Raw genomic sequence first — 12,327 nt, 5'->3', positions numbered from 1 at the left:
AAGAGAATATGCATATATTTATATGAAACTATATATATATATATATATATATATATACACATATATATAAAAATATTTGGTCAGAGCATTGCAACAGATGTACAATGGAGGAGAAAAGAGAGCAAAGCATGATTAAACGTTAATGTTAAAAAAACAGTAAATTGAATAATTGAACTGAATTATAAAAAAGGGCAGAAATAACTTGGCAGTATCTCCGTGCAGCGGTTGACCAAAATGTCAGTGAATCAGTGAATGCACAGGATGACAAATCTGAAGTGAGCAGCGCTCTTTTCCCCCTTACCCTCGTCAATTTTTGTGGCGAATACCAACGTGGGAGTTCTGCACATTGTTTCTTTGCAAAGCCGTCCTGACTTTGCTAGAAAGCCGTGCGCGGAGCACGCAGCGCACCCCTTATACCACAGGAGGCCAACGACGGGCGAGGAGACCCCAAGAACGAAAAACCCAGCACCACAGAGCAACCGCCGGCAGCAGCACCCAGAGCGCTTCCAAGGAATTCATGGAAAGGCCCTTGAGGGAAGGGAAGTTGTCAGCCGTTGAGCGTCAGGGCAGAGGGTTGTGATTTAAAGGAAACAAGCTAAGCTAAGGGAACCCACAAAACCCAAAGTGCATTACCTCCAGCTTCCCACCACTACCTCGGTTATTTCTCTGACCTCGCACAGCAGCATAAATACCGCCATGCCTGACGTCTGAGCGTCAGTCGAAACAGGTGAGGGTTTGAGTACAGAGAACATACAGCAGCTCAGAGACCTCGGGGCACCAGAAAAACCACCAGACTCCTGCGCTCCGGAGAGACGAACACGGACACCGACAGAATGAACTCGCTGCAAGGCCTGGCTCTTCTCTGCGGGATCTGCCTGGTGTGTTTCGGCCGGGCGGACGGCTTCCAGGACATCCCAGATAACCTGAGCAAGGCCATCAACAAGCTGAACGACCACTTTGTGAGTATGAGCGTGCCCTGCTGAGCTAGCCCTGCTTAAACAAGAGGACCAACGGGGGAACGAGGGGGGGGGGGGGGGGTTGGGGGCAGGGGAATGGGTGAACAGCCAAGATCTGACATGTGACTTGATATGAGCACAGGCCGGTTTCACTCGGCTGATTCATTGCAGAACATTGGGTGGCCTACAACAGGGGTGTCTTGGTTGTCCAGCGCATGCAGGGAAGGGGGTGGGGGCAAACTGAGAGGCCAAGCATCTCCCTCTGTCTTCATTCATAGTCTCATATCCAGCAAGGAATCAAAGCAAGGACAGGAGGAAATATATAAAATGCACCACTCATGCAGAGAACAGAGGTCTAAGTGCAAAAGCCAAGTTAAAGGTGGTGCTAAGCACAGAATTGCCATAAGTGTAACATGGCTTTAACCAAACAATAGTTCTGTGTAGTCTGCTCATATTGAATGTTACCGTTCATTGTGCATGGAGTTTTCTACTGTATAGTCCACCTCCATCATGATTTGGGGTTGCAGGAGCATTTGTCAATTAGAGGGGCTTCCTTCTGCTTTCTCTTCAAACCAGAACGTGAACGACAAGGCCCTGTTCGGAAACCCCATTTTTCTGAAGGACCTGACCAACGGCGATGTCAAGTACGAGGTGAGAATCGCCGGAAACTGCGGAGAACCCCCGTGTTATACCTCACACACGGTAAAATAGCGCACCTGAACCGCAGGTGACATCTAACCTCTGTTTTCGCGCTGCTTTCTGTCCCGGCAGGAGAGTGAGCAGAAGCTTCTGCTCCACGAGATCCTGGAGGTGTACGACAGCATCCTGGCGGACATGCTGAACCGCACGCAGGACGAGGACCTGAAAGGGAGCATCGAGGAAGTCAAGCACCAACTGGACAAGCAGAGAAGGAGCTACTTCCACCACAAGGAGCACGCTCTGAAGAAGAGGCTGCAAGATCTGTGGGCCATGAAGGTAATTGGCTTCCCTTGCCTAGTCAGGTCGCACAAGTTAACTTGTGGTAGGGCTTGAGCAGTGTTATGCTCACACTCACTGGTCTGGGAGTGTTGTTGGCCTGGTTTGACACTGTTGCTCATTCAACGTGAATGGATACACTTCTGTTCTTTTGTTCTAGAAGACGCTCTGGATCAGAGCGTCTGCTAAATGAATGCAATGTAGTGTAAAGTAATGTAATGTAAAGAGACAAATATCACTCACTCATTTGCAAGCTTTTGCTGCTTGGGAGAACACAAACAACTAAACCCTTTACTTTATATTAGTTTGACTATACCAATATAACAATATTGTAATTACTTAAGGTATCAGTATGTCACATCATATTACTAAATAAAAATAACTAAAGCGCAACAGAGCTCTGCATAATTACACTTCTACAAACTGCAAAAATTGGTATGCATTAGGTAAGAATGTGTTGTTAAACACTTAAAGTGTTACTTACTGTGTTTTTTCAGCATGCTTTGTATGTCGGAACCGCTCTATAGCTTTGGCTTTGGTTTTCTGGATTCCAGCATTATAAGGTGACATGTATGGCCTTAGAAATGCTTATGAGTAAATGGATTGTCTCAATTTTTTATGATGTATTTAGGCTATTGCTGGCAGGTGTCTGTGCAGATGGGCTAGTGCTAGCTAAGTCTGCTGGGATATACCACTTTCATACAGTTCCTACAGTTCCACTAACAGATAGTTATGCCTGGTCCTGAGCGAGTGAGATTGCCTGGCCACTGCAGAGTGCGTTTCCTATGTGTGGTCAATCGATTAGTCATTTATTCGCACTTTATCTGAGAGAGGGTCAGCTGAATTTTGCGAATCTCGGGGAGTGTACTCCACACTGCCGTGGCTCCTCTCTGCTGCCCACGGGACAGTCACACTGCCTGAGTACCGCTAGGCTGTGACAAACAGCATCAGATTCCTCCACCAAAGTCTCTGGCTGTACAGAGAAAGATCTCATCACTCTGGGACACGCGCGAGAAACGCAACAGGGTGCTTTTATGCCTCACTACCTACCACCTTACAGGTTTTGCTTCACAGGCTTTTATCCTGTATACTGGATTTCATTGACCATCAGAAAATTTGTTTCGTGTTCAGAAATGAGCAAAGTAAACAGCACAATGAGACCGAGAGCACCATCTGCTGCCTCTCTTGCGCACTGATCGAGCCTCTTCGGCGTTTTCTTTCAGACCAGCGATGCGGTCGTTCAGCGCAAGGCGGTGCGGGAGCTGGGCTGGGTGATCCAGAGGGTGGTCGAAGTGATGACCAAAAAGCCCATCAGACAACACCGGAGACGCAGGCGTCAAATCAGCCGAGCCCAGCTGGGGCGGAAAAGTGCATTCTAAATGCAGTCTCATTGGCCGACTGAATAGATTTTAAACTGAATTTCTAACTTCTAATCGATTTTTAATTTGCATTTTTTAAATCAGTTTCAATCTGGTGTTTTACATGTCTATTTATACACATATTTATTGCACATATTTATTTAATTTAAAGTCACAAGGTGCCCTATGCTGCATTTACACGGTCATGTTTTTACCAGGAGTAATAGTTTTTGAAAGTTGCATTAAACAGAGCTGTTTTTGCCATGTTTGCATGTTTTGTGTGGATTTTGGCTGAATAAATGTGGTATGGCATTCTACAATTCATGTGTCTGTGCTTAACAAAATTGGACAAACAGAATATGACTGTTTAAAATAACATTCATTTTGACTTTTGTATCATAGGCAGTGACCAATATAAATAATACTAAATATAATACTGTCCCATCCCCATGTAGCTCCTCTTTTTTCAGGTTTTGTTGGTTAATTTTAATTTATTAATACCTACTTCCACTAAAAGGAAAAGAACAAGCAATCCCTTCTTTGAAATATTATTTTACAAAGAGAAGCATTATAGATGGGAACACGTTCTTGTGTTGATTTGGTAACACTCCCCATCATGACTGTAGCTGACTATTTTTAATATTCTGTAGAAAAAAATATATTTGAATGAAGAGTAGACAGTAATGGAAAAAGTTATTTTACAAATGACTGCTGACTGCAATCACGCTCACAAAGCACAAAACCAGTGACACAACAACCACATTTAAGCCATTAAATCCCAGCACCTCAGTGCAGTTATGTAATCATCGTAAAGAAATGATTCAGTCTGTCCAAAGACTCATTGCTGGCCATGACACACAGTGTAGCAGCCTAGCGAGAATGACATGTCGTTGAGGTGGGAAAGGATTCGTTCACTGCAGCTGATGCCAGTGACACCTCTAACCAAAAACAGAGTACCTGATGAATCAGCTCAACGGCACCATGAACGTGAATGCAGGAGGCGTTACCGAGCAGCTTCTTTTTGCTGAATGGTGCTGTCCCATTCAGAGATAGGAGTCGGCGAAGCCCGAGAAATTCCACTAAATCTTTACAACACCACCCAAGTGGAATTTAGGAATACAGGTATGGCTGAGTTAATGTAGTGCCACATTGACACTTTGTGATCAGAAATGTTGTTGCAATTCAGGATTTTATGAAAAGGGGACAGTGATCAAAATCAAATGCTCCTTAAACATAAAGCAAAATTTATTAAAATAGAGAGCATGTATTACTCAAGATGCCTTAGCACTCCCATTTCAATTGGTGCCAGTACTGTAATCATGACTTCCTCAACATGCTGCACCAAAGTCATTCTCTTTTCTTCTTGCTGTTAAATGGTTTTCACTGGTGACTGTGCTGATTCTAACAGGTGTGCCAGTGCACCTCACATTTCTGTGGATTCTACCCATTACATTATTACATTATTATCATTTGGCAGATGCTCTTTTCCAGAGCGACTTACATTGCAATTTTTATTATGCGTCATCCATTTATATAGCTGGGTATATACTGAGGCAATTGCAGGTTAGGTACCTTGCTCAAGGGTACAACAGCAATGCCCCAGCGGGGAATTGAACTAGCAACCTTTTAGTTATGAGCCCTGCTCCTTAGCCACACCACACTGCTGCCCTACCCTCCTTATACAATCTGCATTCTTACAAATTTGATTTCGCTTTCATCTTTGGTCCAGGATGGCCACTTACAGTCACATAGATGGATGTTTGGTTGCCATATTACTGTCTCACTTCTATCTATGAGAAATAATAAATCGAGACATGAGACACTTCTTTTCAAAACTCCTTGTCCTCATCCCTAGTTGCCTTTTGCTAATGCAATCAAACATTAACTCACATTTAAAAAGTAAAGCTTTTGCACTGTGTAGAACTGATTTTGAACTGACATTTTCATACACAAAAGATGGCCTTTTTTTACTAACTAAAAGTGCATAACAATTATAACCTTTTTTTATAATGGAGCTTCATTCTCAGAGGTTTGTTGACTGAGATATACATGTACAATGGAGAGAGGAGGAACATATGATCTTTACCTGAGGGGTTCCAATAGGCCCCAGTCTGGTTGATCCTCATAAGTCTCTCTCTCTCTCAATCAACAATATAAAAGCCTCCCTATAAGTTCAATAATCAATTAATAACAACATCAATACATCTTCATTACATATTCAATATCACTTCATTTCTATGCAGACTAGAAGCAGGAAAAGAATGTATAGTAATAGTTGTGCTTTCAGAGCTTGCACACTGAGTGGTCCAGGAAGCAAGCTAATGGTAGATACAACTTATACTAAAGATTAAAAGCAACATCTTGAAATATTTCTGAATGGTTTTGAGCTATTTTGAGATGAGGCATTACTATCTCTTTACAAGCTATTAAAAAGGATGACTCAGCTATAAAACGTGTGATGCAGAGAGCAGCGGTTTTTGCATTCAGCTTGCTGAGGAGCACAAAGTTCTGTCCCGATCACTGCCAAAACCAAACCTGCACAGCGCAGAAAAGGTGTGACTATGTGACTTGGTTTCCTTAATGTTGCTGTTACTGCTTTGTGGGTTATGTGATACAGCCCTCCGATGTGAACTGCCACATATCTACCGACAAGTTCGGATAACACATCCGCAGAGAAGATGCTAATAGCAGAAAAATACTTCTTCATTCAAAAACAGACTAATAGAACCAACCTTTATCACACAGTTAGGGACAGTAGCTGATTCATTTTAATGTACGAAAGTTCGACAAAAACACACCTTTGATTTATATGGAAAGAGCTGCAAACGTTTAGCCAAAATGTCATTTCATTCATTCAGGTAGATAATGAGTTTTCTTCACCTTAGAAAGTGCAAAAAAGAGCTGTGCATCTGCCATTGCGATGTCGCTTCCTTCGCAAGTCTTTCCACCCCTCATGATTTTTCTTTCCTCTGCGTTACCTGACGCAGATCTTACGAGAAACAGGTATTGTGCCTGAAAACATGCGTCACGCACTGGTTTCGTTAGGAAGTTTCTGTCGCACATACTGCTCGGTGGCTTTCAATGAGCGCATACTGTATGTCCTCGAGAAGGACAGGGCCATAGTGCTCGCCAAAAAAAAAGAAAACAACAACAAAGAAAAAAATGTTGGTGCTTCACCATCCCACCGTGTTCAAGTTAAGCTTTGTTCACTCATGACAGTTTACAGTGGTGGCTGGGAATGCGTTTGGCCTTCATGTATGCAACACAATAGAGCCATCCACTTGGCCAGTGTTAGCCATGTTCAGCTAAAGTCTTTCTGTGGGGTTCTTTTTTCTTCAAACATTTTCCCCAGGAAACCTAGAGGTGAGAGTAGATTAGACAAAGTTTAAGGATAATTTGAAGGCAATCATAAAATAATCATTTTTCAGTAACTGGAAGCAATTGGATCCATTGCATAAACTCAAAGTTTTTCTGAAGTTATTTGATGAGCAGAATTCTTCCTGTCTTGATTACACCCAGTGAAATTTATCACTTCAGACTGATCAAAACAGAAGCAGTCTTAAAGTGCATGACATATTCAAGAAGAAGAAGAAGAGGAAGAGGAAGAAGAGGAAGAGGAAGAGGAAGGGGAAGAGGAAGAAAAAGAAGAGGAAGAGGAAAGGGAAGAGGAAGAAGAAGAAGAGGAAGAGGAAGAGGAAAAGGAAGAAGAACAAGAAGAAACATACTATAAATACAATCAGCCAGCATGGTAAATTAGTCAAGGGATATCCAACATTGAAGATATATCTATTGTAACAGTAATCATCCTGTCACAAGGGACATCCTACATTGTACATATATCTACAATAGCATTTATCATTCTGTCACAAGGGATATCTGACACTGCAAATAAATTCGTTGTAACAGTAATAACCATGTCACAAAGACTATCCCACGTCATAGATGTATCTGTTCTAACACTGGTTCCCAATCTTTAGTTCATTGTCCAAAGACAAATAAAATCCTAAAAATGTTCTATATTGATCATAGTCCTTTGTTAAAGGAACAAAGTGAATGGGGGTGCATCTCTCTGACTGGGCAGGAGAAAGTTTCTTCACTCCTTTTCAGACTGGTGACTAAACCTGACATAACGATGTGGGACTGATGGAATGTGTTTTTCGGTTTCCACTGCACCCCGTTTGCGGACGGCAAGGTGTCACCTCGGCAGTGATGACTGGGGTTTCTGTCGCCACGGCCCGCAGTCCCGGAAGACCCGAGAGGAGGCGGGTCCGTGATGACGGAAACCCACGCAACACGCAAACGCCACGCAACCAACACACCACAGCAACTCCAGGGACCCCCTTGGAAAAAGTCCTCTCTCCATGAGATACTCTCAATGAATTGACGTGGTCTGCGGTTTAACACTGCTTACTGGGCCTTTTACACAATCACAAGTGCTAATGGTGGCAAATGGGTCTCACATCGCCATTCTTTAGTCAAAAGTCAAAATCCGATTCAACAGCCGCCAGCCGATTACATCAGCTTTTGCCTTTCCTTTCACCAAACAAGACAAGTGTTAGTGTGAATATGGCATTTGCTACCGAAAATGATCTGAATGATGCTACTAAATGAGAGAATTCCAGAGAAATCCAAAAATCCACCATGCAAGGTGAAAACGAAATGTGAACTATGAAACGAAATATAAAAAAATTTTAAAAAATTCCACACTGAGCAGAATTCCTGGTATGCCTGTGCTTACTTTCATTTCAGCACGAACTGAATGCACAGTCACGGTTTTTACAGAAAGCGTCTCTAAGTGTGATATAGGATGTGGGGATCCTGACTGCAGGGGGGGCCCTCTTTTTCTACTTCAGATACAGAGGTGTGAAAACCTCAGGAGAGGAGGTGAGACCCCAGAAAGTGAGGCCACGCAAAGCAAGACCATGCAGATGACACCCGTGCGCAAGCAGAAAGGGGAGGAGGGCTGACTGCTGTCACATGCAACAGGCCCGACTGTGAGAGCGCACCTCGGCAGTGTCAAGCTCAGGCTGCAGACGTTTAGCTCAAAACCGTCCAACGCATGATCTGCAGCCCGCTGTACATTCAAATACAGAACGTTGCATTTGGTTTATTTGCTAAATAAATGTTGCAGGAACTAACTTGCTGAAGCAGCGTACTGGCATTGATGTTAAGTAAAAAAAAAAAAAAATGCTTGAAGGAAGCACAGGAGACACCTTAGTAGTATTGTGCCATAGTAACACCACTCCTTCAGCAACAAGCCCCCATTTTCTTCCACACTCTTGCCAACAACTGAAGCTAGTATCGAAGTGCGAGTTTCATTATTGTTTTCTGCTCAAGAGAGCCTCATTTTACTAGAAAGTCTTGGGCAACAAAACCACATTTCCCTCTATTACCGAGGGCCAGTGACACATCAGAGGGGACCTATTTGGGGAGGGGGGGGGGGGGGGGGACAGGTGCTCCAAACTCAACATCTCTCCGCGCTGTTACCCCACCCCCGCACCCGCACCCGCACCCGCACCCAAAAAAGAAATTTGTAAGCACCTCCAACAGCAGGGTGCAAACCTTCCAGGGATTCCAATGGGGGAAGCTTGAGAAGACGTCACCTGTGCTAGCAGCAGCGGCGCAATAGTGATTTAAAGGAAATATGCAACACTGCGGAACCCACGAAAAGCCACAAATTCACACCCAAGAGTATGTCGATGGGGCATTTGTTCACACACTATAAATACCTTCGTCTCTACCGTCGAGCATCATTCTCAACAGACCTGTCCTGAGAACGGAGCACAGGCAGCATCACAAAAGACATTTCTGAGATAGAAAGTCTCCAGCTCCATCGCATCTTTGGGTTCAGGATTACCACGCTTGACCATTCTAACTCAGGGCAAATGTGTTCACTTCGGAATCTGGCACTTTTATTTGGATTGTGTCTACTGATCGGCTGGGCAAACTCCAACAACGACTTCATACCAGAGAGGACGAAGGCAGACATCATGAAGCTGAAAGTACACTTTGTGAGTATGAACCCAGTTACCGTTGTGTACCAAGTAAGAATGCAAACCGACACGCGGTGGAGCGGGGGATGGGGAAGGTGTGAAGGGATGGGTACAGTCTTCGGTTTCTCTGTATACTTGCACTGCAGCATCTCTCAGTTTGGGTGTTTCTGTGCTAAGCACTCAAGGGGTAATGACTATGGCTTCTCATGGATGCCATATGACCAAGGTTTCGCACAGGCCAGACTTCAGGAAATTGAGAGATGCCATCTTTGACCAGTGCATACATCAACCACACAGGCCCAGATCTCATGCTCAACAACATGTGCAGAAACCTGCAGGAGACCAGAGCCAACTTTGCCCAGATCCAATGGGATTTTTAAAGGCATCTTCAAACTAGTGAAAGAGAATGGGCAAACTATAGGTTCAGAATACCTCACAAACATGCGTTAAAACATTATACAGACAGTATATGCGAATAGTTTAGAAGGTCAGGTTTTGGTCCAGAGTAAAGGTATACACAGTAAGACACACACAGGGTTACACCACTGGCATGTCGTTTGCCATGTGTCATATACTTAAATAGTGGGGAAAGATGTTAAATTTTATCCTCCTGATATGACAACAGTTTCACAAATCACCTGCTGGTTACCCATTCATTCTTATGAATGGAGTTTGAGTGGGGCTGTTGAGACAGGCAATAAGAGGTACTTCCTGTTTCTCCTCATTGCAGAAAACAAGCGACAAGGCCTTGTTCGGACATCCCCTTTTCCCTAACCTGGGCAATTTTGAGGTAAACATTTTCAAGTCTTGGGGGGGGTTAAACGATAATCGATTGTTTTATTTAACAACATTCTCTCCTTTATTTCACTTCTGATGAAACATCGCACCTGAACAGTCATGGCTAATCTTTGTTTTCCCGCGGCTTTCTGGCAGGAGTGCGAACAGAGGTTTCTGCTGCATGAGATCCTGGAGGTGTACGACAGGATCCTGTCGAACATGCTGAACCGCACGCAGGACAGGGACATCAGAACCAGCCTCCATGAAGTCAGACACAGAGTGGATGAGCTGAGGAGGAACTACTTCAACAACAAGGAGCACCTTCTTAAGGAGAGACTGCAGGAACTGTGGGCCCTGAAGGTGAGTGCCCGAAAGGTCACGGGGTCACAGAACACTGTACACAGTGGTGCCACTCTGTCTGCAGGGGTTACATCAAGAGGCAACAGTAAGAATCAGCTAGGAGGACCCGACGGTCCTTCACATTTGCTCATCTATAGTGAGCAAAACAGCTCCCTAACAGTTATTACACACAGAGGAAAGAGAGGCCTCTATACTCTCTGAACTTAACAGGCCTTAAGATGCAGACGATGGAGAGCAGGGTGCCAACAACGGAATCAGAAACCCTGGCGTTGTCATGGAAATGGTACACTGAGGACCTCTGATAGAATGGTATTGTCATAGAGAGGACTGATTTTTGATTACTGACTATACTGTAGCAGAAGCCAATCTCAGAGCAGGTCGTCTGTTGCTAAGGCGCACCTGTGTGTTTAAGAGATGGTCAACAATTCGCTGTGTTTGCTGGTCTGTCCAACAGCTGCTATGCAGCAGACATATTCCCTTCAGTAAAGTCTTGATCTCATTTGGCCAGATCTGTAGCCTGGGTCAGTGGTCCATATATATTCCGCTGGTGTCACAGGCTCGACAGGCACTTCTGGAATTGTAGTTCAATTTGGCCATCAGATTTCCATGACGACTAATCTATGTAGACTAGTCCCATAGCCAACGCAGATAATCACACATTTTGTTTCTAGGCTCGATGTGTTTTGCTCTTATATTTTAGCATTTAAATTAGACAAGCGTTCGTTTTTTTTCACATCTTAGACAGGTTTTTCCCTGCGTGTGAATTTCAGCAAGCGTCGCAATTGTAATGCTCTGTAAGAAAAAGAATAAAAATGAAAACGTGTTTGAGGCTGTTATACAAGTTTGTGAGATAGAGCACAGCACAGTTAGTTCGAATAGCACCTGAACCCACATGCCCGTTGAAAAAAAAAAATGAATGAGATAACTAACTGCGATGTATGGTAGTATACTTGGCTACCCTTGTCTCGTCTGGTTGAACAAGTTAACTTGTGGTTGGGCTTGAATAGCGTTTTGTTCACACTCACTGGTCTGGGAGTTTTGTTAGCCTGGTCTGACACTGTTGCTCATTTAAATTGAATGGATACACCTCTGTTCTATTGTGCTGGAAGTTGCTCTGGATAAGAGTGTCTGCTAAATGACTGGTAATGAAATGTAAATTAATGTAATGAAGGACCGGCTCCACACATTGCCTTTACATGGACAGAACAGCGCTTGTTCTGAAAGACAGCATAAAGGGTTTGAGCCCATCGCCGGTGGAGCGCACATCAAAGCATGGGCTCAGTCTGACCCTATCTCTGTTGCTGATTCCTCGCAGATGGACGACCTGGTGGTCCAGCGGAAGGCCATAAAAGAGCTGATGTCAGTGTATCAGGAGGCGGCACAGCTGGGAAGCAGGATCCGCGGCAAGAAGGAGAGGCGGAGGAGAAGGAACGCTCAAAGGAAGAGGGTCACCTGGCCATAACTCTCACAGTGTTTTACCGGCACCATCCTGAAAGGCCCACTCAGGCAGCTATTTATTTAATTTAATCCTATTTATTTAATTCATGGCAATGACCTGTGAACAGCGAATAAAACCTTGTTTTGCAATTTTTTGCAAAATTTTATGCAATTTTTTTTACTTGACAGCAGTATTTTTCTGGTGAATCAAGTTGCGTATGGTCTATGACTGAATAAAACTATGAACATAAAGTTATGTACATTTGCTCAGAATGCACTTTAAATGAATTAAATAAAGTAAACTGATCATTCTAATGAGTCGTGATCGTCTTCCAAGATCATTTTAGAAATGTACTCTTTCAGGTTCAATGCTACCGAAAGTGTTATGTTGACATGGTTAAAATATACACGACACGTTAAAAGACCCTGGGGCACAGAATCTAACCTTTCACTTACATTACAACCTCAAAC

General features: G+C 43.7%; 2 protein-coding genes across 2 annotated transcripts; both read left to right on the top strand.

The window, feature by feature from the left end:
- Window positions 1-833: 833 nt before the first annotated feature.
- On the top strand, window positions 834-3,310 carry LOC118771659 (interferon gamma 1-like). Its single transcript, XM_036519666.1, has 4 exons — window positions 834-959; window positions 1,533-1,607; window positions 1,728-1,931; window positions 3,155-3,310. Exons 1-4 carry the CDS (start codon window positions 834-836, stop codon window positions 3,308-3,310), a joined length of 561 nt encoding a protein of 186 aa, XP_036375559.1.
- Window positions 3,311-9,174: 5,864 nt separating this feature from the next.
- On the top strand, window positions 9,175-11,881 carry ifng1 (interferon gamma 1). The gene is made up of 4 exons (XM_036519665.1): window positions 9,175-9,333; window positions 10,013-10,072; window positions 10,216-10,419; window positions 11,735-11,881. The coding sequence occupies exons 1-4, from the start codon at window positions 9,175-9,177 to the stop codon at window positions 11,879-11,881; spliced, it is 570 nt and encodes a 189-aa protein (XP_036375558.1).
- Window positions 11,882-12,327: the final 446 nt, after the last annotated feature.

Source organism: Megalops cyprinoides, chromosome 25, assembly GCF_013368585.1.
Source record: "Megalops cyprinoides isolate fMegCyp1 chromosome 25, fMegCyp1.pri, whole genome shotgun sequence".
Taxonomy (NCBI): domain Eukaryota; kingdom Metazoa; phylum Chordata; class Actinopteri; order Elopiformes; family Megalopidae; genus Megalops; species Megalops cyprinoides.
The sequence above is the reverse complement of the archived record's forward strand: the minus strand, read 5'-3'. Positions and strand labels throughout refer to the sequence as shown.

What these genes read in the sequence shown, in the direction of transcription:
- LOC118771659 (XM_036519666.1), top strand. Translation starts at nt 834, where the DNA reads ATGAACTCGCTGCAAGGCCTGGCTCTTCTCTGCGGGATCTGCCTGGTG. An exon ending in ACGGCGATGTCAAGTACGAG is followed by an intron (nt 1,608 to 1,727) that starts GTGAGAATCGCC and finishes CTGTCCCGGCAG; the next exon opens with GAGAGTGAGCAGAAGCTTCT. An exon ending in AAGATCTGTGGGCCATGAAG is followed by an intron (nt 1,932 to 3,154) that starts GTAATTGGCTTC and finishes GTTTTCTTTCAG; the next exon opens with ACCAGCGATGCGGTCGTTCA.
- ifng1 (XM_036519665.1), top strand. Translation starts at nt 9,175, where the DNA reads ATGTGTTCACTTCGGAATCTGGCACTTTTATTTGGATTGTGTCTACTG. An exon ending in CTAACCTGGGCAATTTTGAG is followed by an intron (nt 10,073 to 10,215) that starts GTAAACATTTTC and finishes GCTTTCTGGCAG; the next exon opens with GAGTGCGAACAGAGGTTTCT. An exon ending in AGGAACTGTGGGCCCTGAAG is followed by an intron (nt 10,420 to 11,734) that starts GTGAGTGCCCGA and finishes GATTCCTCGCAG; the next exon opens with ATGGACGACCTGGTGGTCCA.